The sequence below is a fragment of the Squalius cephalus genome (genome assembly GCF_949319135.1).
Source record: "Squalius cephalus genome assembly, chromosome: 14".
Lineage (NCBI taxonomy): Eukaryota > Metazoa > Chordata > Actinopteri > Cypriniformes > Leuciscidae > Squalius > Squalius cephalus.
In genome coordinates, this window is record NC_137135.1 from 18,683,777 (window position 1) to 18,711,746 (window position 27,970).

Here is a 27,970-nt window from a genome sequence, read left to right on the forward strand (position 1 = left end):
ATATTTGAAAGCACTTTCTATTAAGCCTGTAAATATGATTCATCATTATGAACATATTTGTAATGCCTTGCCTTATAATTTGTAAAAGTATAATGCATTAAAAACACAAAATCTCATGTTAATTAGTTTTTTTCAGCAAGAACACGTTAAATTGATCAAAAGTGGCAGTAAATACATTCATGATGTTATAGAATATTTCTATTTAAAAAAGCTGTAATTTTGATTCTGAAAACTGAAATAAATGTATCATGGGTTCCACAAAACTATTAAGCAGCACAACTGTTTTCAACATTGATAATAATAAGAAATGTTTCTTGAGCAGCAAATCAGCATATTAGAAGGATTTCTGAAGGATCATGTGACACTGAAGGCTGGAGTAATGGTGCTGAAAACTGAGCTTTGACAATACAGGAATAAATTACATTTTAAAATATATTAAAATAGAAAACAGATCAAACAAATGCAGCTTTGCTGAGCATAAAATACTTATTTAAAAAAAAATAAAAAAAAATGTAAAAATCTTACAGACCGAAAACTTTTGAATAGTTGGGTATATTGGTTTCATTCAAAAAAGTGTAATTGAATATTTATATCATTTTCTGCAGTAGTGTTGTTTATAGGTGAATTTACATTTTTCATGAAACGTAATAAAACTTCTGCGACTTCTCTTTTGCAATGCTGTATGATTAAACATAATTCTTTTCTAAAAGCAGTATTTTTTCCTGTAGATTAAGTAATGACATCCTCTCGCTTCATTAAGATCTTGTGTTTTTGCTCTTCTGACCACAAGATAACAGCATGCGCGCATTGAAAGTTCTGTAATTAGCGGATGTGTGCTATCATCACAGGTGGTTGTGATGAGAGCTGGAGCTTCGCCTGTGCTCACTCAGGTCCAATCACATGTAGTTAATGAGCTGACGGGGTTAGTTACCACTGGGTTAATGACGCACATTAATATGTTGCTAATATACCCCAGGTCATGCAGTAATTAAAAATCTCATTTTCAACTCATAGAAAGCACAGACTCTCCTTCATCTTAAATGATTTTGTAAAGAGTGAGAGAGAAAGAGCGAGGTGTGTCGATTATGATTCATTCTTAATTCCCCGTATGTTCGATGTCATGGTTTATGGCAGTAAATAAGAGTGTGTGTGTGTGATGTAATTTCAGGTATCACACAGGAGCGGTTGCATCAGGTGTTTAGGGTTCATCCAAACACTTGAGCTCAGGGACACACTTTCTCCTCAGGGTCAGCTGATGCAAAGGGCTGATGAATTTACCTCATCATAGTAGCACTCCAAACCATTGCCTATGTGTGTGTGCGTGCATGTGTGTGTGTGAGAGAGAGAGGTAGAAAAACACCCCACGCTCACACTGCCTTGTCACGCCTATAAATACTTCCGATTTGCATTTGTTGTTCACACATAAAAGAAATGAGATGTATACAAGGCCCTTACAATTAAAAAAATAAATAAAATAAAAATACCATAGGTTCTTTTTAGTACAGTAACATCTTAATAAATTCATATTCAAGAATTTTATTTGCATTGTCTCTGTTTGTTTGTGTGTTCTTTTGTTGATCACAGATTGTTGTAGTATGTTGGCGGTTACCATGGTAGCATACTGGACTTCTTCATACTTATTTCAAATAGAAAATTTAATAATAATAATAAATTAAAATGCAATCATGAAAGTAAGTTTATGCATATAACATATCTAAAATATGTTTTATTGTTTTTATTTAGTATTACTATTAGTAGTAGTAGTAACAATTTATTTTAAGAAGTTTTATTTTTTTTAATATTCAATTTTTTTTTTTTTACATTTTAATAATAAATTATAATAACAAATATAAATTATAATAAATAATATAATAAAAATATAATAAATTGTTTGGGGTTTTTTTGGATTGATTTTATTGGTAAATTTATTTTAAGGTGATAATTATACGTTACGTGTACTTTACTTTAGTAAAACAGTAAGTTATGCATAATTACAACTAACCCAAACTAAAGCCCTAATCTTAACCTTATCGTATGTAGTTAATTAATATTTCTTAATACTTATTTGTGTAATTACTGTACAGTATAACAATGTTACCTTAAAATGGTCTAAACATGTTATTATTATTACTATTAGTATTATAATTGTTGTTGTTATTATATAACTGTTCATCCGTTAATCTTAAATACACAAATTGACTGTGTCCTTTAGCTACAATTCAAAGCCATGGTAATATGACATAAGTTTATCACATTATGCTGGCGGCATGAGGGTGAAGAAACTTTAAATGAGTGAGTGAAGGAGTGCAAAAATGTGAAAAAGTGTGCTCAGAAACACGTGATCCAAAAAGCCAAACAAACAAGGCAACAGTGATAGTTGTGGCAAAGTGGTTTTGGATGAAGTCTGTTATCTCGAGTAAAGAGAGCTTTTTTTTTCTCCCCGAAACACTTTGATCTTCAGTATGAGTGAAACGGTTTCTCAAGACCACACAATCGAGGAGCTGGAGGGAGAGGTGAGACGGTGAGACGACAGAGGGTTTGGAGGTGGGGAGAGGGGAGAATGGGAAGACAGAAGTTTGTCGGTGCTTTATTTCTTTTTACCAGTGCTAAAAATAGGCTTGCTTCTATCAGAGTCACAGACATCAAAGAGAGTCAGCTGGAGCATTATTAGCAATTCATATACTTTCACACAACAGCTGATTTGAATGAGGATAACCTGCTGTGCATGACTTCATTTATTCTTTGTTTTGTGGATGATTTCAGTTTGATGTGTGCTAACTTGGTAAATAGACAGCCGGTGATGATATCATAATAGTATTTCAAAACTTAAAGTGATAGTTTCTCCTAAAATGAAAGTTAAATCATCATTTACTCACCCTAGTTTTATTCTAATGCCTTATGCCCTTCTTTCTTTTTTGGACCACAAAATGAGAATAAAAAAAAAAAAAAAGTGCCACTCGCGCTCGTCCAAATAATGACTGTGAACAGTGACCAGTGTCAAGAGGTATACGATAGGGTTTGGTGAAAAACAAACCAAAATGTAATGTATTATGTTACCAAAATCCTGACCTTGGCCATTGGTCTTATGTGCTCGCCATGCGTTCATGCCACTCTATTATTCACTTCGACCCACACAGAAAAAGCACATAAGTTGTGAGAAATAAAGATTAATAAAAATGCAACACAAATTCAATTTGATCTTCACTGAGGTGAATATATCTGTTGTGTTTGTCACAGCAAGAAGTTATTGCACAGCCGTGCACAGAAGACCAATGGCCGAGGTTAGGATTTATATTAAGTAATACATTAAATTTCGGTTTGTTTTCCACCAAACCCTATTGTATACCCCAGAACACTTGAAATATATGACACGTGTTGAATGAGACTGTTCAGTGATACTTCTGCATCTCTTTTAAAAGCTTCATGCTGGTCGCTATTCACTAGCATTATATGGACGAGCGTGAACGGGACATTTTCTTTCAATTTCTCATTTTGTGGTCTGAAAAAGAAAGAAAGGCATACTGCATTAGAACAACACCAGAGTGAAAACATTTTCGGTGAACATTAAGGTGAAATATCATGATTTTAATTTGTTGTCTCTGTGTGAGTTTGTTGTGTTTGTAAAGACTTGAATGTCTGGTAATGTGTGATCCTCAGTTCTTTAGTGTATGATGCCAAGTGTTTTCAAATCTGTTCAGCTATGTAGTGTATTCCATTGGTCTCCTTTCTTTTATTTGTTTGCGTACTGTATAATGCTTAGCCTGTGCTTTCTTACATTTATTTAACCATCTTTACTTCATCTCTAGTCTATTTTTACAGGGACATTTTAAAACTGTATTTTTGCTCTATTAGCATTCTTTACTGTGGGAATATTTCATTTACAAGACCTTTTTTTGTCGCTCTTAATCCATCCTTGCACCAGGGATGCTTTATCGTTTTCAGCTAAATGCAGCACAACAGAATGGAAAAGAATATACAGTAGATGAATTGAGACTTGTTTGTAAATGTTGAGGTTATTTTAACTTGTCACTGTACAATCGCTGCAAAACAGCAAAAAAAAAAAAAAAAGATTGTGTGAATGGTTTTTTAAAACGTGGCACAGAGGCCACATCGTGTGTTGATTCACAGCCAACTGCAGTTTTAATGTGCCTAAGTAAAAACTGTAACACTTTTCTTTAGTTCTCTTGTTAACCCTATGCGCTCAGTGGCTTGAAAGCACCTTCAGGAAATGCATATAAAGTTTTTGGCACTGACCCTTTGTATGAGAACAGTGAACAGTCACAGACCGTGATTTGGAGCAGAGCTCTGCAGTCTCCAGCAACAGGTGTAAAGTTCATCCTAGGCAAGAGAACTGACAGTTTTTGACACTAAGAGGCAGTGACATCACTTCTGCAGACACCCCAGCCTAGGTTGCAATTTTATGATGTCACCACCTTATATCAGCTACTCCACTCTACAGTTCAGCCCCGAAGCGTATGCCTGTATGTCAGCTCTTCCTCATGTGAACTTCTTCCTTGAGCAAAATGCTATAGTGCGCATCAGCGAAAAAAAAAAAGTTTATTTTCATGGGGCAAATGAGGTTGAGCCCATGTCCTCACGATGTCAGAGTAGACATTACTTTTTAATGCTGGGTTTTAGAGCTTTTTTTGTCTAGCCTTGTAAATAAACAAGTGTAGCATTTCTCAAGGATGTGTGTGGCTGGCAAAAAGCTGTTTATGAATATTGTAGGACTTGTTCTGGGAGTGAAATGACAAGCATTGGTGTGTTCTTGCTTTATAGAAATATCACTCTCATATAAAATGGCGCTCAGCATACTCTGGTTCTTTGCTGCATTAAACACCTGTGATATATCTTGATGAGTGCAGTTTTATTTCCTTTTTTGATGTTTTAACTGTAAGTGTTAAGATTGATATATCATACGGACTTCCATTCTTTCTAGATATAGCCAAAATTGTTATTTAGGTTTAGCTAATCAGTTGCAAATGGTATTGGGGGCGGGGCATTATTATTTGTGCATTTGATTGGACAAAAATATGTGTAGTCCAGGATGAGTCATCAATATTGGTCTGCAAAAATTTTTTTTTTTTTTTCTTCTCATTGGGTGTTTCATAAGGAAAAATAAATATTATATTATAAATACAAATATAATATAATATGCATAAATACATATTATAAATACTATTTAAAATATTTTTAACATAATAAATGTATTACATGAACAATAATATTAGTGGTATTTTTGTCATTTTTACAGTGTATATAACTATTTAGAAATTCTTTAATAAAGAAGTCAACAAATTCAACATTTGTATTTTGGCAAGTACAGTGATTTGTTTTTCCTGTGAATTGCTGCTAAAACACTGTGAGTGGTGAATGTCTGAGTTAGAGGACCTTGATTGTGCTGAACAAGGACACAGATGGTTGTCCTGTTTATGTTATATTTTGCTAATATTTTTCATGATGCAATGTTTTGCAAGGCCAAATATAATTGTTCCAGTTAAAATATTAAACAGATTTTTTAGGCTGAACAGGTACATGTGTAACTGTAGGCTCACAGTTGGGGCTGTTGAGTGATGGAGGTTATTTATTCCTTCTCTCTTCCATAAGGTAAACTGTGGATTGATGACACTGTTATGGATTCCATACAAAGACAACACAGATGTAATTTATATGGAAATGACGTGCAGAGAGCGGACAGAGGCCTGAGCATAATTGACAATGAGTTTATGAATGTGTGTTTGTGTGGCTACACTGGAATTATTTTCTCAGTGTCATACCATCATGGTCTGGAGGAACAGGACACACTGACACCTGCTATCGGTGGAGGATGGGTTTTAGTCAGTGATCATGAATCAAAGTTCAGTGTCCTGCAAAAGCGCTGCAGTGCACGGCCTAAACAGTAAATAAGCATAGCGTTGAATAGATGATGAATTGCTATCATTACAGAGCAGAGCATTTAGTATGCTGATGTGTAAAGGGAAACAAACAAAAGCATTTTTAAAGAGATAGTTCACTCAGAAATGTTTAAGCATGCTCCTTTAAGCTTTAACTATATATGGCATACCCTTAAATTTAATCTATTACTACTTGGTTGATTGCAGCAAGTGCATGATAATGGTATTTAAATGACCACCCATAACCAACAAGGTCAAAATCACCATGATGGACACAAAGCCCAGCATTATACATTGCAAAGCACGATAACAAAAGAGATGCTAAAGTGGCTATCGACACACCTGGACTCGCCAGATTCTATTAAAGCTCAGTCTTTTTGGCTGATCCTCCATTAAAGTGTAGGAGCCGTGCTGGTGTGTCTCAGTGCTGCATTCTGTTCCCTCATGCTGAAAGATTTAACTTGCATTTCCTGAAGTCATTCTCAGACAGACAGAAAAAAATGAGCAGGATTATAAAGGAGTATGCAGGCTTGAAGTTCAACATCAAAGGTATTTTGAGGAGAGAAACATATATGAATTCACTTTTGAGGTGAGAAATGATAACTTTCTAAATTGTGGAAGGCTTAAAGTAAGTTTCATGCTTTGATATTTGCAGCTGAATAGACCAGGATGAAGGGAATAGGATTGAGCCAGTACGTGTGTGTGTGTGTGTGTGTGTGTGTGTGTGTGTGTGTGTGTGTGTGTGTGTGTGTGTGTGTGTGTGTGTGTGTGTGTGTGTGTGTGTGTGTTGTGTGTGTGTGTGTGTGTGTGTGTGTGTGTGTGTGCGATCATCGAACTCAGTACTCTGCCATTACCATTGGCTGATGGTGTGAAATGGGCGTTAGTGTTTTGACAGGCCCCACTGAGTTTAGTGGTTGTAAAGATTAGGATCCTGTCAGCCTATTTGACACAACACAACATCAGAATGAGCAAATGGAGCCAATCGCAGAGAATCCAGACAATCTAGACAGAGCAGAGACAGACGCTGGACCAGGGGCGGCCATTTTAGCGACAGTGGGCATAAGATGGCATCCTGCCCTGGATATCACGAGAGATCTATGTCACTGCCCCTTAGCTTCTTTTTACATCCACTATATTCACTCTGTTCCAAATCAAGGAGCTGCCTACTGCCTACATAGTTGGATGCACTCTCTGGAAGCATTCAAACTGAAATGGACCCTCATGAGTAACTCATTTGGAATGCACTACAAAGACAACAACTGATCCCAACATTAAAGGGATAGTTCACCCAAAAATGAAAATTGTCATAATTTAATCTCCTTCATGTTGGTCCAAACCTGTGTGACATCCCCACTTCTGTGAAAAAAAAAAAAAAAAAAAAAAAAAAAAAAAAAGTTGCCTTTTGTTGTTTTGCTCATACAATGAAAGTCAATGCGACCCAATGTTTATTCTTCAAAATATCTTTAATTGTGTGCTGCAGAAGAAAGTAAGTCACACAGGTTTGGAATGTGTGACAGAGTTGACAGATAGGCATGAGGGTGAGTAAATGATAACAGAATTTTCATTTTTGGGGGAACTTTCACTTTAAGTTTTCCAACGACTCTCCATGCGTTTTAATAAGTGCAAATATATATAGCCCACACAAAATTTATTATTATTTAAATGGATTAAAACACACACAAAACTATTTCACATCAGTTTTTCATCCTACTCTTCTTTGTTCTCTTCATTTCCTCTCTCACACCTGTACGGTAAACTATGTGTTGCATTTCTTATATTCTAAGGTCCAATCCGCCTCCTTTTCCTCTCTGTCTTCAGAGTGGTTGAATGCAGGTGTTGGGTGACGGTTGAGCTAAACGTGTAGGTGCGCTGTTGATGAAAATAGAGGGAAGGAGAGAGTTTGGTCGCAATGATGAATGGCTCTCATTAGGGCGGTAATTTGTCACTTTCCATCTGACTGGGCTCCAGCTGTCTCTTCCTGAGCTTTTTGGCCTCTTTGGCTCACCGTCTCCTCACCGGCCAGATGGGTGGAGAGATATTGTGCCGTGTCCCATGTGTTAGTTAGACCCAGACCGCGGTATTAGAATACGTCTGTGAGCGCATTCGTGAGAGTTTGCCGAAAGGAATGCCTCAGTCAGCGGCATGTCGACTTCCATCTCATAATCCGTGAATCTACCGAAATGATTTTCACATAATGGTATTACATTACATAATCTAATTTTGTGAGCGCACTTACCCAGAGGCTCCAACAAGTGATGGAAAAGTTAGACTCAGCAGCAATCAAAATAAAACAAGACACTGGACAGGCTTAAACTTTATGAATTATGAGCTGTGTGAAACCAAGCGTCACAATGCAGTTTCATGTAGTCTATCCACAAACTTTCTCAAATCGAGTTTTGTCAGAATGGACTAAAGCCAAAAGCAACGGCGGTGAAGAAATGCTGGGTAATGAGAGACTGAACCCAAAGTACAGCTGACGGCTCTTTTTAGCTATAGCAGACCAGCCATGTATAGCTTCTTGTCAACAAAAGGCACACAACTGATGCTCATGGACCTCAGTCAGAGTAGACGTCATATTTAATTTTACCTTAACAAAATCAAGCCCGTGAGGGATAGAATACAGTCGGTTCAAACGACTGCACCTGGGTATTGATTTTTCATTTGGCAAAACATTGAAAATGTTTTTCCCAAAAATTCCTGCTAAAAAAGTACATGAGCAATAAATTATGACAGCATATGTTTTTACATTGAAGCATACATTTTTTTGAAGTCAGTTTAGTGTAATTTAAAACATCCAAGTAGATTGTACTTAAAAATTTAGGGCAACAATTTTTTTTTTTTTTTTTTTTACAGTGTATAGACAAAAAGTTCAAGGAAATACACACTACTGTTCAGAAGTTTGGGGTCAGTAAGACTTTTTAATATGTTTGAAAGAAGCCTCTTATGCTGAGCAAGGCTGCATTTATTTAATCGCAAAAAGCAAAAAACAAAAACTGTAATATTGTGAAATATTATGACAATTTAAAATAACAGTTTTCTATTTGAATATATTTTAAAATGTAATTTATTCCTGTGATGGCAAATGCAACCAATACTGTGAGGTATACCGTCTTCCGTGTCACATGATCCTTCAGAAATCATTCTAATATGCTGATTTGGTAATATGCAGTGCTTTTTCAGGATTCTTTGATGGATAGAAAGTTCAAAAGAAAAACATTTAATTTAGAATATGCATCATATTTTTCCCCAGCCTATTTAATTTGTATTTTGCTATGAGCAGCTCAAACTAATTGTGCAATGTTTTGAAAGTGCCACAAAGTTAACACTCTTCAGGAAATCAAAAGTTGCCTCTGCACATTGAGTTGGGATCGGAGAAAGTATTTCAAAAAAAGTTTAACTTCAATGCATTCAATCTACCTAAGGGCCAAACCAGGGACGTTCAAGGTCAAATCAGCTTTCCAGGCCAGCAGATCCACAGTAGCACATCTTCTCCCATTAGATAAAGGGAATTTAGGAAGGACGGCAAAGGAGAAGAATCATCTAGAGGAACAGGTGCCCCCCCTCAGCCCCCTTCTAACGAGCCTTTGTTCTAATAACACAAAGCAATTTATACTGACCTTTATAGAAATGTAGCAAAAATAAATTACAATAGTTAAAAAATGCCCCTGAGCCTAATTGCAAAGGAGATTAAGTTTCCTATAATTGCTTTTGGCCACCTAATGCATTTTTTCCTTTTTTTGTAATTAAAGTGATTTAAAAATTTAATAACCCCCAACACACACACACACACACATACTGTAGGCGTATACACACAAAGGCTTCTCTTGTCCAGTGCCATAAATACTCTCATTATTGAGGCAATGGTCCATTGAAAATGGTGTCATGGTTTTGTGTGATGAATATTATGTGCTTGTTAAAATGAGTGCAACGACAATAAACATTCTGCCTCTGAACTGTTTTAAATATTTATTGAAACTTACCAAATATTATTCTCTGTTTCTGTTCATTGGTCCATCTACTGTTTGACAAGAACACTCCTGCAACTTCACAGAATTCCTGCAACACTTCTGTCCTCAGATGCCCATATGCGTTCTTTATTTTTACGGCCGTATTCTCCATCCATCTTTTTAGAAGTCAAGCTAATCAGCCAGCAGCACACTTAACCTCTCGCTCTTTCATCTGCATATTCGCTGAGCTTTTCAGAGTTTATTCATCTCCTCGGTGCATTAGTGAAGATCCCAGTATCTCTCGCTATTTCTCTCCTCCCATTTACTTGTTCTCAGTTACATATGCCATAGATGCTTTTATGAAATGCTGACCATAAACATAACCTTCCATCCTCGTCTTACTTTTTTATTATTTAACAGGACTCTGCCCCGTGTCCCTGGGGTCTGATTAACAAGCAGTCCAATCGGCCCGCTTCTTCACATAATATGCATCCGTCTTCCAAACAGAAGAAAAAGGAGAAAACAGTATAAGACACATGGCAATTCAGGGTTATTATTATTAATACATAAAAAGTATTCGTTTTAAAATTTCGTAAACTTAAATAGCTAATTAAATGAAAATAAAGACTTATATACTATATATATATTAAGTCTAAGTATCTAAGTCTAAATATTGTTGACAACTGAAATATATCAGTTGTCAAGAATATTTAGACTTAGTTATTACTTTTACATTGTTAAGAAATATTTCTATTTCAATAAATGCTGTTCTTTTGAACTGTTTTCAACATTGATAATAATAATAAATGTTTCTTGAGCAGCAAATCAGCATATTAGAATGATTTCTGAAGGATCACGAGACTCTGAAGACTGGAGTAATAATGCAGTAAAATCCCATCACAAGAATACATTACATTTTAAACAATATATTAAAATAGAAAACAGTTCATTTAAATTGAAATAATATTTCACAATATATCCGATTTTACTTTATTTTGATCAAATCATACATTTGTAAATGGTATTAAAAGAAATACTAATGTGAAAACCTCTAATAAGCTCTGCGTTTTGCGTGTTGGTGTGTGATTCTGGCACAGGGCAGCGCTAAACCAAATCAATAACACAAGGCACAGCCAGCAACCTCGACTCAATATCCCTGAACGACCGCAGACTGTACTGACAAAGGAGTCACGGGGAGAGGGAGGACGAGCGTGTGCGGCTGTGCTCGAAAAGGAAAGTTGAGTCAGTACACTTTCAATATGCTTTCTGCATTCAAGGTCTCTTCACCCTCTTTCTTTCCTCCATTTCTGCTAACAGGCAGTCAGGGTTTGATGCGATGAAAGGAAGATGAAAGGGTAGCTGTGTGTTTGCGCGTGATAATCTGTTTGTGTACCCATGCGGCTTTTTGAAGTTAAGACAGAGAGAAAGTGCACAGTCTTCGTTTGATCCCAATTAAAACGATGGTCAATATGTTGTCATTTTAGTTTTACTGATATGAATCTTAAAAGAGCTCCACTCGGATGTCTGCAGGCCCGATAACAGCGTAGCACGTTTGTAGCGAGCTCCGTCTTTTCCCTCAGTGCTGTCATTTCAGGAGTAATTAAGGCAGGTAATAGCCTCATAATTTCTCCGCATTTATGAGGACTGACTGCACACAGTTCTTTAAAAGAAGAAGAAAAAAAGCCTTTGCAATTTTACCCCCAATGTCATGGCAATTACTCAGAAACTCAGATGCATTGAAAGGCACTCGTGCATTTGCTTGGAGTAGAAAAATTACATGCACTTCATAACTGCCGGCTCTTTATTGTCATATAGCGTATGTATACGGTTCTATTACAGGATCCTGTTGGGAAATCACATCCGAAACATCTGTATTACAGTGATGAAGTAGAATGTGTTTGTGTGTAAATGTACTCATGCAATGCTCCCAGTGTGGAGTTTTACTGGATAAAAATGCTGTGATCAGCTTTTCCTGTCTGCTGTTCTGCAGTCCAAGCACTCCATAACTCACAAACGAGCACACATGTACATGAACACACTATTTACTACGGTATTTACTTCTACCTAAATTTTCTTTGTACATTGTCAATGCGCAGTGAGTGTGATGTCATTTTCTACCCTCATTGTCTATGCACAGGTGTGAGCAGATCATTTATGTATGCATTCGTGAGCACATATAACTTGCACCGTAAATTTAGTCTGTGGCCTTATGAGAAACACCTTGGAGCTCACTTTATGAGAATTATTTTATGAGTACATTCATTTGTCGATGTCCACATCACAGGGGACTGTTATGGTTAAGGTCAACATGACATCAAAATTGACCCTATTTACTTTCTTACTGCACATATCTGGTATTATTGAGCACATTTTTATCAGTACATGTTCTAAAGTGAAAAATGAGACTAATTAAATTGCCTTAGAAACAACTTAATAATTAATATTAACCGATTGCCAAATAGATACAGGTGCATCATTTTAGGCTATACTGTTGTAGGCAATGTAATTTTTACAACAGTAACAGCAAATTACGATAGATTTGTAGAAGAATTACCATTGGAATTCATACTAATGTTCTCAAGGGTGAACTTTATCTTCAGCCTCCACGTATTGTAAGCTTCTTCAGAAGTGAGTGTCCATGGTGTTTCAGGAGGGGAGTAGTACTAAATAATACTAAATACATATTCATGATCAGACACAGATCACAAACAGACACTTTCATGATCCAGTCAATGCAGTCCTGCATTTTTGTATTATCGCGTTTCACTTGCAAACACATAATATAATGGAAGTAAAATGGGTTGTAAAACATATCATGTTGATCACACTAGTGGGTGCTTATTACATAAATGAGAGCATTTATATCATTTGTCTATGTGCTTCATGATTCAGTGTAATCTGAGTGTTGTAAAACTGTTTATATGTTGTCTGTAGTATGTTGATATCTGCCGTGTCATGTCACATGATCAAGTTTGTCTCCTCCTTTTCTCTGTCCATTCCTCAGGTCGTCCTCTCCCTCCCTCCTCCTCCAGCCTCCTGCCCCCTGCTCCTCCCCCACCCGCCCCCCTCCATTCAGCCCCGCCTACCATAAGGGAGTGTCAAGTGCCCCTGCTGGACAGCAGCTCCTCCCACACCATGCTGGAGCCCCACCCAGAGGACCAAATCTCCAACTCATACCTGCTCCGGGCACAGCCCCCCACTGGTAAGCCCCTCCCACTCATATCTCATTGGCTGACGCCCCCATCATCATCTTATTCATTTACTGTGTTCTGTATTATCAGTGGGTTGTCTGCTATGAAAATAGTAGTGTCCTAACTAGACGCAACAAAATGAGCAATAAAATCAATTAGAGCATTTTTGATGAGAAATGTGATTTTGGTAGCCTAGAAATCTAGACGCACCATAGCGGCAGCAAATTTTATTTTGCAGCCAGGGTAGTCTAGCAACTCTCCGTTGACTTTCGAGCTGGAAAAACCAAACTCTAGTCAGGCCAATCACATCATGTATAGAGTCGGTGTGCGGGCTTTACATAATGACGACAGAGTTGCGACGGTTCCCTGCTACTTGAAAACAAAGAATGGCTGCTGCTGCTGGCGAACAGCGGTCTTTCGAATCACCTTTGGCCGCGACTCTGGAGGACTTGGAGTTAAGCTTTTCTTTGAGAAAAGAACAAAGAACGGCACTTACGTCATTCTTAAAAAAAGGAAGATGTGTTCGTAGTTTTGCCGACCAGATACAGCAAAAGTTTAATCTATCAACTAGCTCCGCTGGTGGGAAAACACTCTGGTTGGTTGTAGCGCTATCCAATTGCGTGCAGAGGGAATTTGAAAGACAACCGTTTATCCCGCCCCTCGGATTGAGCCCTGCCAATGGTGAGTTCTCAGACCCAACATCTTGATGTGGGTCTGGCTTGCCAGGGTATGATTTTGGCCCTTTGTTACATTGTCAATGGCTGCTGGATATCTTCAATCTCCCACTGAACATGAATAATCGGAGTTTTCTTTGGCTTCCGTCACACTGCAGGGAAAATGTTATCTTTTCTTTTTTTTCTCCTGTTTTAGATCTGCTTTTAGACTATTCAGTCACTTTTGCTGGCAACCACAATGGATAAAATAACATGGTCATAGTAACAGGGTTGTTATTGTTAAAAGTGCCTAATTATGCTTTTATATATATAATACCTTTCATGCAGTGTGTAATATAGCTGATTGTGAATGTCAAAGGTCTGCAAAGTTTTAAAGATCAAAGTGCACTGTAAATAAGTAAGGAATAATTGACGACAGGCCGTTGAATTATTAGAAAAATAATGCACACCCGAGGGTGTGCATTATTTTTCTAATAATTCAACGGCCTGAAGTCAATTATTCCACTTATACTACAGTTACCACACCTCGAAACATTGTTCAGATTATGTATTTCAAGATGTTTGTAAAGTTTTTGTCATTAAAACGCTTTTGTATGTAGGACTAATTTCTTACGCATCTAGTCCAATGCCTCCGTTGCGAATTCCAAAACGTAATTTTAGAGTTAGTAACGGAGGTTTGAGCCACTGATAGCAGACTAATGCTGGGACACACGACTAGCTGACACATTCTCGGACTGTTTTCATCGACTGCAGCAGATTTTAAACACCGACTTTGAACACAGACTGAACGCGCTGAACGCACGTTTGGGCATTATCAGTCATAAGTATCAAATTGCATTCATAACCGGCCTTAAAGTGTGTCCCCGGCCTTATGCAGTTATTAATGCAGTTATTAGAGACAGAAAAGCATGTGCGTCAGTATTATTAGCCTATTTATTTATTAATTTAATTCGTTTTAATTAATTCGGTCATTCTTTTTCTTTTTTTTTTTTTTTCATTGACAGATGACAGTAGACTATAGCCAAATAAATGAAACACAAAGCCCTTTTAACAAGTGGGCCTATAAATAATTATTTATTTATTATTATCTGCAATAAAAATCCGTACTGCAGGACTATCCATTTATTTAGCCTATATTCAGTTTAATTTTCTATTGATTATAATATAGACAGGACTATATACTTTATTTATTAAAATTAAACTGCATGTTTCTATTGATTGTGAAGCTAGACATTGAAAATTGCAGATCAAGCGCATGGGGCTAAATGCTTTTTATTGTTATGAATTGTATCCTATTTTCCGCTATAACCGTTAACTACGCGAAGTGATATGGAACTGTAATGCGGTCAAGACCTGCCTGGAACTACTTTAGCCATGCGTTTCCCTGAAAATAATGCACACCTTAGAACGTTCGTCAACCAATCAGATTCAAGCATTCAACGGCCCTGTAGTATAAATTTATTTAATTTATTGCCTCCTAAAGAAAGAATCGATTCTGAACTGTCGAAAACGAATCGTCAGCAATTCCAGTCTCACTTCCTGTTACATACCTATGTAACAATGTAATACATTTGCATAATGCCAGCCTATAGTCTTTATTGGCTGCCCGTGAACAATGTCTACTTGGACCCGCCCTCAAACGCTCTAGTTGTAGCTGAGACCTGGAAGAGTTTGGTTCGTATTGTCAAAATGTAAAAAAGGACGCTGTTTTAAGTGCTGTGAATCCACTTTGCATGCACTTCAAAAGGACCAGAGGGCTTGGGCTGGAACTGACAAAAAAAAAAAAAAAAAAAAATACAACTCCATTACTGTTCATATCACCTTGTATCATGTGCTGAGGAAGTTCTGGAGCTGAAATTCAGATATTGTAATGGACGTTTAATTTCCAACACGCTGTAAATGATAGACCACGACCAATCACAACAGGCTGGGCCATCTGACCAATCAGAGCAGAGTAAGTTCTTGGAAAGGAGGGGTTTAGAGAAACTGAATCTTCTAACAAATTGCTTTAAGAAATTAGGTGATGTGCAATGTATATTACGAGAAAATATTTGAAGTACTAAAATTACTAAAACTAAAATTGAACTAAATATATATAAAAAATAAAAATGACAAAAGCATAGAACAAAATTAGTCAAATGAAAACGTAATGTAAAGAATGATAATTTAGAGTAGCCTATTATTAAATACTAAAGTTGTATATATATCTTAAAATAGCACTGCATATTAACGATACAAACAAACTTGTATGTTTAAAATGCATCTGGCTTGTAAAAATTCAATTTCATGTGTTTGTTTCCTGGTTCACAATCCAAAAAACACTAAACTGACGTAACTCGGAAAAGCAGGAAAAATAAAGAAAAAAGATTTTTGCTGTTTGCCTGCCTGTGTGAATGTCTCATAACGTAGGAGAGATTGGGTTTATCGTTTGTCATTTTGTCATGTTGCGCTTGGCTAGGACATAGTGTTAGTTGTTGTCCCTAAAAAGGTTGTTTTATTATAGGAATATATGCTATTTATGACTAGTGAAGCTCAAGGTGAAAACAAATGGATATGATATCAAACAGCATTGGTTTCCTACAAGGGCATTAAATATGAAGCACTGATTTATGTTATGGTGACTAATTAGACTTTTTCAGGTTGTGTAGAACCTCACTATGCATCACTATATCACAGCTCAGACTGAACAGAATGTGTGTCTGAGTCATCCTAGTACAGCTGCTCTCATGCAGAGTAATTAATGCTCCGTACGCTGCACAGTCCTCCAAACTTTGCCCCGCGTCCAAATCTGCAATCCAGGGGATATATTTAGCGGGGAGGAGAAAAAAAAAGTTGTTAATGTAATTTCTGCTGGAATATAATCTATTGTTAATGGCATTAGCCTCTCCTTTGATCTGCTATAAATCTTTATTACGTCTGATCAGGGGCCCAAGTTCAGGAGCAACGCGATTATAAACCTTTTAAAATGACATTACATCATGCCTCTAATTGGTTTACTGTTTGCTGCAGCAACATCAATCATTTGCAGACTAACCACGCTGTAAATAAATTCACTCCAACACTGCCAGCACAACGGCTCTAGACCGACGCACCAGAAGGATTATGGATGAGAGAAGATCAAAAATACAAGAGGGGAAATCATAGTGTCTTTCAGTGCAGACAAGGTGACCACTAATAATTTTATTGAGCCTGTTAGTAGTCTTGCTTTTCCTTCTGAGCTGCCATCAAATTTGCATTTGCTGAAAAGAAACAGCAAAATAAGAAAGATTTTTTTTTTTTCCGTCAGAATCAAAGAATGTAATCTGTGATTAGTATTTTAAATATGTCAACAGAAGAGCGACAATAGCGATGATGATTATGATAATGATAATGGTGGTAATAATAGTATAACTATTAGTTATTTTATTCTTTCAACAATTTAGTACTGTATTAAATTCCTGAATATAAATGCTCTAATCAAGCTGTAATTTTGATGTAGATGCAAATATCTATATATTTCTAGATTCTAATCAGCTATATATGAGAGAAAACTTTTTTGCTTTGGCGAATGCCGTTCATTGTGATGCAGTGGGGTTTTTTTTAACCACATTTCGAAAAATAACTACTTTGAATATTAAAGGCTTGCAAATCATCATTCTTATTTCATATTCTTTACAAGTTTGTCATATAGTTTGCATTTCCTTGATCTGATGACACATTCAGCTGAGAGGAGTTTCAAAGCTCGCAATTAGCCTGAAAATAAAGCGCTAAATAATTGCCTTATTATCATGTTGCCTTGAGCTTAGATTTTTGTGTACGAGTCTGAGAATGTTGCTTCAACAAGTGAGTGTATATGTGTGTTTTACATCTTGCTGTGTTAAATTGAGATTGAAATGTGTGTTTGCGTGAGACAAAGTCCAATTAAATGTCCTGCAATCTTGTCGAGGGTGATTGCTGTGCAGGAATTGAAATGTCTGGCCAGTAACTGAGAGACATTATAAAAAGGAAGAGTGCTCTGAGTAGATGTTTTTGAGCTTGTTGTGTGTCTGGTGAGTGCATTTATTAATGGTTGGTTTTGTATTTAAATACATAAAAGCTTCAGAATTCGAGATAGGGGAGTGTATCTCTGTATTTCTGCTTAGTTTATTGCGGGTCTGTGCTCCAGTGGGTGACGTGCACAGCTGGACTGTGTCTCTGCCAGTGGGTAGCGCTGACACTGGTGGCATGCACACCGTGCCACAGTCATTACTTGAGCTATTGCAGCTGTCAGTGAGACCCTGTGACTGGCTGCCTGACTGTGTTAAAGAGAGATCTCTTAGAAATCTGACGAAATGCCTCCTTTTCTGACATGAATTCTATGTAAAATAAAAAAAAAAAAAAAAAAGGAAGACATAGAAGATTTGGAAACACTTTCTTTTAGACATACACTAAAGAAATATTTCAAAATTATAAATGTCTTTACTTTAACCTTTGATCAGTTTCATGTTTCATGTTTTTATGCATTATAGTACTACTATTCATGATTCTACTTTTAAAGAGTCAAGAGTTTTTAAAGGTACACTTTGAAGGAATTTCTCCCATCTAGCAGTGAAATTGTATTTTGCATTCAAACGAATAGTGCTCTCTAGTGCCTCACTTTTTTCAAATGCGTGTTGCAAATACAGTAGCCATTATGTACCAAGAAGCTATGACAACATGTCTTCCAATAGCACTTCATCGAGTTTAACTATATATGTTCTACTGTTATGTTGCCTATATAATGAATTCCACAACCAAGCAATGAAAAAAAGCTTATAATTTAGATCGTAGTATGAAGTACCGTGCAGTGCAGCCTTTCATATTTGCCGGGGCAGTGACAAGCGCCTCTCACTGATCTCCTTGTCCGCTGGTTTCAGTCACGTGACGCTGGCTCTGAACGAAAACGCGTTGTGTAAACACGTTGAGGTAGGCTAGTGTTTTTTGTCCCTCTCTGCTATTATAGTTTTTCAAAATGGCGGAACAACATGGAAGCCTCCTTGGATTTACTTGTCCAATGTGAATAAAGATAAGAAATTCTTCGCAATCATTGGCAGAGGTAATTTTACACCAATGAGGACATATTTATGAATAAAGACATTGATTTTAGCCTATAAAATACTTTACACAGTGTACCTTTAACATCTGCCATCTCTCATGTGTGTGTGTGGGGGGTGGGGTGGGGTGGGGTGGGGTGGGGTGGGGGTGGGGGGGTGACTCATGTAACTGTGGGGACCCCATGAGGAAACAAGCTTATTAATCATACAGAATGAGAGATTTTTTTAAAAAGTAAAAAGGCAGAAAGTTTTCTGTAATGGGTAGGTTTAGGGGTAGGGTCAGTGTAAGGGGACAGAATATACAGTTTGTACAGTTTAAAAACTATTACGTCTATGGAGAGTCCCCACAAAGATAGTAAACCAGATATGCGTGTGTGTGTGCGTGAGAGAGAGAGAGAGCAAGAGAGAGTAGTGTTTGCATCGCTATCCATTTATTATAAATGGAGAGTGTCGGCTGGCTATTTTTAGCAGTTTCCAAAGTCACATACTCCTGCCAGTGAAATCAGCCGTAGATCCTAATGCGATGAATTTTTAATCACTGTGTGTTTTGAAGAAATTCTGTTAAAACAATTTAGTTTGGACTGGATGCCCCCTTAAAGCTGCAGTCCGTAGCTTTTTTGGGTTAAAAATGATCCAAAATATTTTTTTTGAGCAAGTACATAACCAGCCAGTGTTCATCAGCCATCTGCTTGCCTTAGCTTGATTCAAAACAATAATAACGTTTTTAATTCCAGTGGTTCTGGTGGATTTCCACGGGAAATTCGAGCATGTCTTTGCGTCATTACATCACATCTGTACACATAAAGAAGGTGTCTCGGCTAGTAGGCTATATTGCGTGTGAGGATGTTGGAGGTGGAAATTTATAGCCTTTTCTCACTGCACTTGATATAATTAAACTTATCAATTTGATGGCGGATCCAGAAAGGTTCAAACGACAATCACCAGTGACAACTGGAGATTCACCCATTGTAAAACACGAAAGACTTCGGACTTCAGAGAAAAAAAGAGACTGCAACCGGGCCCATGCGAAAACAAGGACAAATATCGGAAGGGCTTTAAATATAGTCACGCAATGCTGATGTTGTTAACATTAACAATTTGCGAACAAAGTATAATTTGCACTGTTTGACGTGATATGATAAGCGATCATTAGATTTAATCGGCGCGATTTACTGCAATGCTTTTTTCCCCTTAGTTGGTCAGAACAAAAGTGGATACTTACTTGTTCAGACGACATTTTTCAAAATTCAAAATTCTTATGTTGGTCATACTTCCAAAAAGGAGAATCTGTGATTGCGAATGACAGTATGCACACCACTAGCGCGGTGATTGACAGCCGCACATTCTCCTCAAAACATTGGATTCATCCGCACAACCCACGTAAAGTTGATAATTCCGCGAATAACTGCAATTGCAGATTTCGAACAGAGATGGTGACAAAGAGGAAAAACTGCAGACTGCAGCTTTAAAGCTAATGTTATGCTGTTTTTAGTTGTAATTAAGGTTGTGCTGTTGTATAATTGTTTTGTTTTTTTGTATTACTGTATTTAAACCTTTGTATTCAGAACAGAGGGCCGTGTATGTTTGTGTGTGGGAAGGTTTTAGAGTGGGGTTTCAAAAGCCTGTTTATATTCAGGCTGATTTGATGACTCTTCTCTCAGACTGTTATTATTGCTCATTACAGGAGGGGATTGGGCCAATGAGACTGAATGTGAGGGAAATGTTTCGTTCAGAGCCCAGCACACAGCTTGGATTTACTTCTGTTACCACCAACCAATCTGTGTTTTAATTAAACCTCCTCTCAGAAAGAACGTCATGAGTTCAACAGCATGACCTCCAGACCAGCTGCTGTCCCTTCATTCTGAGGGAGCAGGTATCAGTAAATGTCTTTTTGAGGGATAAGAGAATGTACTGGAAAAACACTGGGATTCATTTTAGGGATTCACTACATTCAATGAACCTGTTCATTTGAGTGATCATGTTGGGTGAAACAGTGGAAACAATTTAGTGTAGACTTGACACTGCCTTTAAAAAGCTCATTTTATTCTATTTTGCATTGGTAATTAAGTTGTATTATTATTTATTAATTTTAGCTGTTCATTATGTATTAGCATGAAATGTACTGAAAGGTTGCAAAGAAAAATAGCATAGGGAAGTCAATTCATTTAGCGTTTCAGTTTTTTTCGAACATAAAAAAACAGTCACTTATTAATTTGAGTGATCATTTTGAGGAAACTGTTGAAGCTATTTAGTTTAGACTTGACACTCAGATTTAAAAGTCATTTTCTTCCTGTTTTGCACAGGTAATTAAGGGTGTGCTGTTGCATAATTGTTATTGAAACATAAATTAGGTGATTTTTATTTTATTTTCAATTAGGTTACAAAGATTGTGTCAAATTGTGGTTCCAATATGATTCACTCTTTTGGTTTACTGATTTACAAATGCTTTGCAAATCAGTTTGAACCGGTTCAAAGAAATGTTTTGTTTGTCGTCTGCCACTTTAAATGAGCTCTTTAAAGCGGAATGGATTCTGATTGGCTGTCAATGTTTTTATCATTCATCAGCTGGGAAAAATCAATCTGACAATGATTCCAACAATATTATTTCTCGGTGCTGTTATCGATATAGTTAAGGGGTGGACTCTGCTATTCTTTTGTATTTAGAACAATGTTTAGAACTACAATACATCTTTATAATTATCATTATTGTCATCATCCTTGGTGTGAACAGGCCTTTAGACTTGTTTAGGCCAGAGGCTACGCTTGTGAGAGCCTCTGAAAGGAAGCAGAAGTCCTGACGCCTACTGCTCCTCTTGGCTGTGGCTGCTGAGCGGGCATCCTTCCTCAGCATCCGACTCTTGTGTTGAACCACAGAAAATATCAATAAACATTTTTACTGAGGCTGGGCCTGGAAAACAAACATGGTGGCTTTCTGTTCCCGCTGCCAGTGGGCCTCCGGAGCGCTACTGTGAAACTAATGCAGTGTACTCAAAGCCAATTCCATCCTGCCCAGTGCCTCCGCTTCGCTCTGCCCAGCACAGGCACGGTCCCAGAAAGAGCAGGGGGTGGGTTTAAGTGCTAACCTCAGGCACGCTGGACTGTGTGTGGGGATCTGCTTTTAGTAAGAGCGAGCTGAACCATGTAGTTTTGGATCTGTGTCAAACTAGATGAACTCCATACTATGCTATTGAGACAGGAACAAAATTCCACTATGTTTTCAGTGTTTTCACACACACACACACACACACACACACACACACACACACACACACACACACACACACACACACACACACACACACACACACACACACACACACAGTGCTTTGATGTACTTAAATTGTAAGGTTGTACATGTTTCCAGTGTACAAGTAGTAAACTGTCAGATCATATTTTTGTGTGTGAGTAAAAGTTTAATGTGTGTGTTTTTTTTTTTTTTTTTTTTTTTTTTTTTTTTTTTTTGTGCATTTAGAAGGAAAAAATGTCTTCCTTTATAAATTATGTGTCTATTGATTGGCTCATCCATACCTGAATGTTTTGTTATTCTATTTACTAGGAGTTGCTATTAATGATGAATGTTGAATGCGGAAATAATAAACTTTAGTTGCAAGTAAATATGGTTGCACTGTTTAAAATAACTATTCATATGGCAGTGATGTTTCAAACTGGGGTCCAGGGATCCCCAGGTGTCCGTAAGGGAGTGACATGGGTCCGTAGAAAAGTCTAAAAAATAAATAAATAAATAAAATTTATAATAAAATATATAAAAATAAATAATAATTAATAATAACATTAAAATAAGTAAATTATTAGTTATTAATAGGTTAAAGTAGATTAAAATAAGTAAATACAACAATTATAAAAAATTAAATGAATAAATAATACATTTAACAGTACATTATATTGAGTAGAAAAAAATATAATAATCTAACTTAGAAACTAATTCAAGATTTCTTTGAGTGTGTAAATTTGGTTTTATATTATGTATTTTTATATCATATAGTTATATAAGTATCTTTTTATATTTGATTATTTAAATGTCCATTTCACATATTTTACAGAGCTCTGTAAAAACAAATCAGGCACTATTCAACTGAAAATCAATTATATTCCATCTGAACATACAGCTTTTTTTATATGGCCATCAAAAATATGCTTTTTGTAGTCAGATGATGTACTTCTCGCATCTATTAGCAGGGGCTAACTGGACCCTGCCAACCAGCCAAACCTTGACCTTTTGATTATAAAATGTATGCAAAACTCTTTCTGTGTGATTATTTTCTGAAATGACTTTCATATTCCATTTTATTGCTGTCATGTACAGCATAGGGAGCAGGCAGCTGTATTTGATGGGCCTTGAGCTGGGGTGTGCTGTATATAGCCTCACTGTAATCTGCCTTGAATCTTGGCACTCTCCATGGCGAGAAAAAAACACCTTGTTATCAGTGAAAATGGTGGGAGGGGGTGGTTGCATTGGGATATAAGAGTAGGGGGTCTAAGTGGCTGTTTCCTAATTACACACTTTTATTTATTCACACGCAAACACAAGCCTGTGGTCCAGGGCCTCTCTCCGATCTCTTATATCATCCCAAATTGACGTTTTATGTTCTCACTCCTGTTATTTCCTGAGGTTTCTGCCACTTATGTCCAGCGGTTTATTTCAATTTGTGTTGGCTGTTGTTGGTTTAACTGTAGCCAAAAAGAGGAATTGGGCTTTAGCTTTATCCTTGAACGTATCCTTGGTGCATGACTGACTGATAGTTTGTGCAGACATTTCAGTTTTATTGTTAAGCATCTGAAAAAGTACGCTCTCGTATTTAATACAGTTTCCAGAATAACTAATGTGCAAAAGTCAATCTGTTTATAATAGGAATCAATTAGTTTTATAAAACATTCATGGACAAAGAACCTCGATTATCCTCTAAAGTAAAGCTTCAATTAGTCATTCCTAAAATAAGCGTGCAACTCTGTCAGTGTCCTACAGTAAAGGAGACATCGAGAGTGAAAAGGACAGCGATTACTGTGCGCTGCGGGTGTGAGTTTTTACCCTCACACACACAGAGCCTCTACACAGCCATTTCAGAGTCGACGCGGGATAAAAGTTGATGATGCGTGCAGAGGTTTACGAATGAAGAATGCTTCTTCATGAATATGAAATCAACCTTTTCATCAGTCCAGGAAGGGCTGACGGGGGAGCCTACAGCGTTTCACCTCAACCACAAGTGACTTGCATTTGTTGTTTTCTCAAGCAATGTGCAAACAAATATTTCTCTCTCTTTTTTTTTAAGCTGGTTGCGCAGCAATAAGCACAAAGGCATTTGTGAAGAATGAGGGAAATAGATGCTGTTCTTTAACCTTGAATATTTGAAGGGAAAAAATGGACTGACACAAGCAGGAGCTCTATTTAGCTTGTGCGTGATATCTCATCTGTGATTCATAAAAATGTCCTTTTGACAATAGGAGTGTTTTGAGCCATAATTTGTCTTGTTTAGTATAGTGCTGTTTTTTAATGGTTTGTCAAAGTAAACAATGAGATGAGCAAACTCGATACACTGACTGTCGTTTGTCGAGTAAGAATAATTATATTACTTGCGATAACATTCACTTTAATTCTCTTTAGAGATGCTGGATAAGACAGTGACAAGTTCTGTTGTGTACACTTACTACACTTTCATTCAAAAGTTTTCTATTTCAAACAAACACTGCTCTTTTGAACTTTCTATTCATTATACAATCCTGAAAACATGTATAAAACATCTATAAAAAGTTAAGCAGCATAACTGTTTGCAACATTGATAATTAAAATAAATGTTGCACCAAATCAGCATATTAGAATGATTTCTGACGGATCGTGTGACACTGAAGACTGGAGTAATGATGCTGGATATTCATATCACTGTAATAAATTACATTTTAAAATATGTTTAAAAACAGTTTAAATTGTAATATTTCAGAATGTTGCTGTTTATAAATACAGCCTTGGTGAGCATAAGAGGCTTTTTTACATAAAAAAAAAAAAAAAAAAAAAAAGAATAAATCATATTGACCCCAAACTTTTGAACGGTAGTGTATGTGTTTATGAAAAGCAACTGAGCAACAGTTATGTAGTTTCCTAGCTACTCAAGTTACCCAACAGACATTCTGAGTTTTAATTATTTTGCTGTCCTTAAATGTTTTTACGCATGCATATTTATGCGTGGGTTTGACCGTGGGTATACACATCCTCAGGAGAGTGTTTGAGTGTATATTGGCAGATGCTAAATGTCTCTCTCAGGTTAAGGGGTCACCCCCCTCCCTCCACATTGAACATCTGTACACTGCCCTCCCTCACCCTGCACCTGGGCCCAAAATCAGGCCACGTCTCCCACATTCACTGTTATAGCAGCATGCTGACGAGGACTTTTACTACAGCCACAGGAATCATGCCTCTAGAGAAGAGGAGGCATTCATCTTGTGGCCTCAGACAGCCATGCATAGTGTTACAAACAAACACCATATAGAGCTAATGAGAGACAGGGGCTAAACTTTACTTCACCTTAGCACTGCAGAATCACTTTCATAGTTATATTCTGCAGATCTGGAATAAACAGAATGTAGGAGAGAGTGGGGTAAAATGTGTCAATGGGTAAGTTGTGTCGCCCCCTTAATCTAGAAAGTCAAATTTTTGACACGTTACGATAAAGTGACCACCATGTGTTTTGTATGAATTTTTCTCATGTCAGAGTATGATTTTTAAGTGGCAGGTAAATTTTATATCAAAGTAAATTTATTCAGTTCTAAAAATACACATTATACCTGTTGCTGAGCTGCCAGTGTATAAAATCTGTTAAATTATCTGACTATGAACATTAAATAAAGTGGCAAAAATACATTTTACAATATATTTCATATTTTTCACAATATATTTCACAATATATTTTGCTCACTGATGACAGATCTGAGTTTGGGTCATCAGAGCATGTCACCCCCGGATAGAGCCACAGGGCCACTGAGCTCAGATCAGTCCTGCATGATCTTTAGACAGGGGGTCAGACCCCATCACCCACCCCACTGTGCCTGTGCGCCAGGATCACTCCCAATTCCCAGCACTCAGGGACCGGCTTTACGCTTATTCCATGTTTGATCCAACACTGTTGCCATTGTAATACAGCGAGAAACAGCAGATTACATGGCCAGGCCAGCACTGATCCACTCTACTCATGCACACACATACTCACACTTACTTGATCTGTTCTCCTTTGGTTGGATTTAGATTCTAAGAACGTTCTATTTGTCAATACACGTCGTTCATGAATTGAATCCCCCACACATACACATCCTTGTCCTTGGCACATGCATGATCTTGTATTAAAAAAGAGAAGAAGAGGATAAGAGGAGAGAGAGAGAGAGAGCGTGAGAGGCTTTTCAATGTCGCAGATTTAAACAGGGGTCAAGCCGACAGAAAACCAAAAGTCTTTGGCTACATCATTGATGAATAGGAGCTTGCTACAAATCTCTTGTCTGTGTACAAAATAGGAAATTAATCTCATTGCATAGCTAAAGGGCAGTTTATTTAGATTTGAGAGTGAGCAATTATATTTATTAATTATTTTGTTCAAAATTAAACTCGAGGCTTGGAAAGTGATTTAAAAGGGCTATCAAAATTAACATGTTAACGCACACAATTAATTTTTTCAGTTTAACATGTAAAAAATATTTAACGCAATTAACACAGCATCCTTTTTTCCCCATCATCCTTTGGCTAGCATTACATTATATGACCACGCTGTTATACATGCAAATGCTTTTAAACCATTCAAGCGCGATAACACACAGTGCAGTACTGGCGCGCGCCAAACACACCAAAATTATGCCAAAATGCCCGTTTTTTCGAATATCCTCGCAAACGCAGTCTTAAATGAGTCTTAAATGAGTTAAATGAAGTCTTAAATGAAAAATAAAGAGTTGTGAGAAAATGGGATGCACGTCATGTGCTGCAGGTCTTAAAGTGACAGCAGCCTAATAAACCCACTGCTGTTGATAATCAAAGAACAAAAGAAAAAGAGAAAATCACTCACTGCTCTTGACTGAATAACTTTTTTAGCTTTGATAAGGATTAATCTATATTTAATTTATAATTTATGCAGTGAAGACTATGAAGTGTTTGACTTTATTCAATTTCTGTATATATATCCTACCTGTTAGACCTGTCAAAAACAACGAAAACAATAACTTTTTGTGCTAGATAGAATAGAAAAAATGTTGCCCTGATATACTGAAGGGCACAGGTAAATGTGACAATTATTATAATGGGTTTATGTGAAGATTAACTTAAATTAAAAGTATTGGTATCGGTGATGCCTTCTTTAATAAAATACTACTGTCTTTATGTTGTTTCTAATTTGGATATTAAATGTTAATGTTAAGCAATATAAATATATATTAAAAAATAACTAATGTAAGGTTAGTTTTTTTTTTCAGTGACAGTTCTTTATATTTACCATGGTATTCATGGTATATTCATATATTTACCATGATACTTTGATTTCCATATTAAAATACCATGGTATTACCTTCCAGTACCAGCCACAGCACTTTTAGTAAGCATGTGAGGCTCTTCATATTATTTTAGCCTATCAGCTCACACTGATCAGACTCCTGACAGCCATAGACAGGAGATCAGGCCATGGGACTCGCTTTCAGGCAACTGTCATGGATCAACAAGCATGAGATGGGCAACCTGAGAAAATGGAAATGGTTTTGGGTGTTGGTGGAAAGAAAACTTGGATTGGGAGGTTCATCTTTATTGCATTACTCCGTGTTTCATGGGAAAACATTATTAGGAGCTTGTTTGATGCTTCTTGTCTGGCCTCCACCTCCTCCCTGCTCTCTTTCCTCTGATAGACAAGAGTTATAAATGTAACATGATAGAGAGATTTGTTTTCTTTTTGTTTTAAAATTATATGCTAGACAATTCCCAAGCACCGCAGGTTACCTCTTACAAAAGCAGCGCTGAAGTGAACAGCCTCCGCAACGCAGTTGTGTCCAGGTACAAAGTGTTTCACGGTAAAAGAGTCAGAGCCGGTGCTTCCTGCAGATTCATGCTTTGAATTCAGGCTGCATTAAGGATTACATTGAGCCAAACAATGTCAATTAATGCTGCTTCATGAGGTACAAAAACGCAGCATCCAGCAACGCTGGCACAGCTTAAAAAGTGAAGACAAGAGTTTCATG

General features: G+C 37.0%; 1 protein-coding gene across 5 annotated transcripts in view; it reads left to right on the forward strand.

Annotated features, from left to right (window-relative positions):
• tenm2a (teneurin transmembrane protein 2a) overlaps nt 1-27,970 on the forward strand; it is a 300,779-nt gene that overhangs the window by 194,160 nt on the left and 78,649 nt on the right. For 3 of the 5 annotated variants that reach the window (XM_079892536.1, XM_079892537.1, XM_079892538.1), the window contains one exon: nt 12,846-13,043. The exons of the other annotated variants lie outside the window; for them this stretch is intronic. In XM_079892536.1, coding sequence (XP_079748662.1) covers nt 12,846-13,043 — 198 coding nt within the window. The remainder of the gene's footprint in view (nt 1-12,845; nt 13,044-27,970) is intronic. 5 annotated transcript variants of the gene reach the window in all.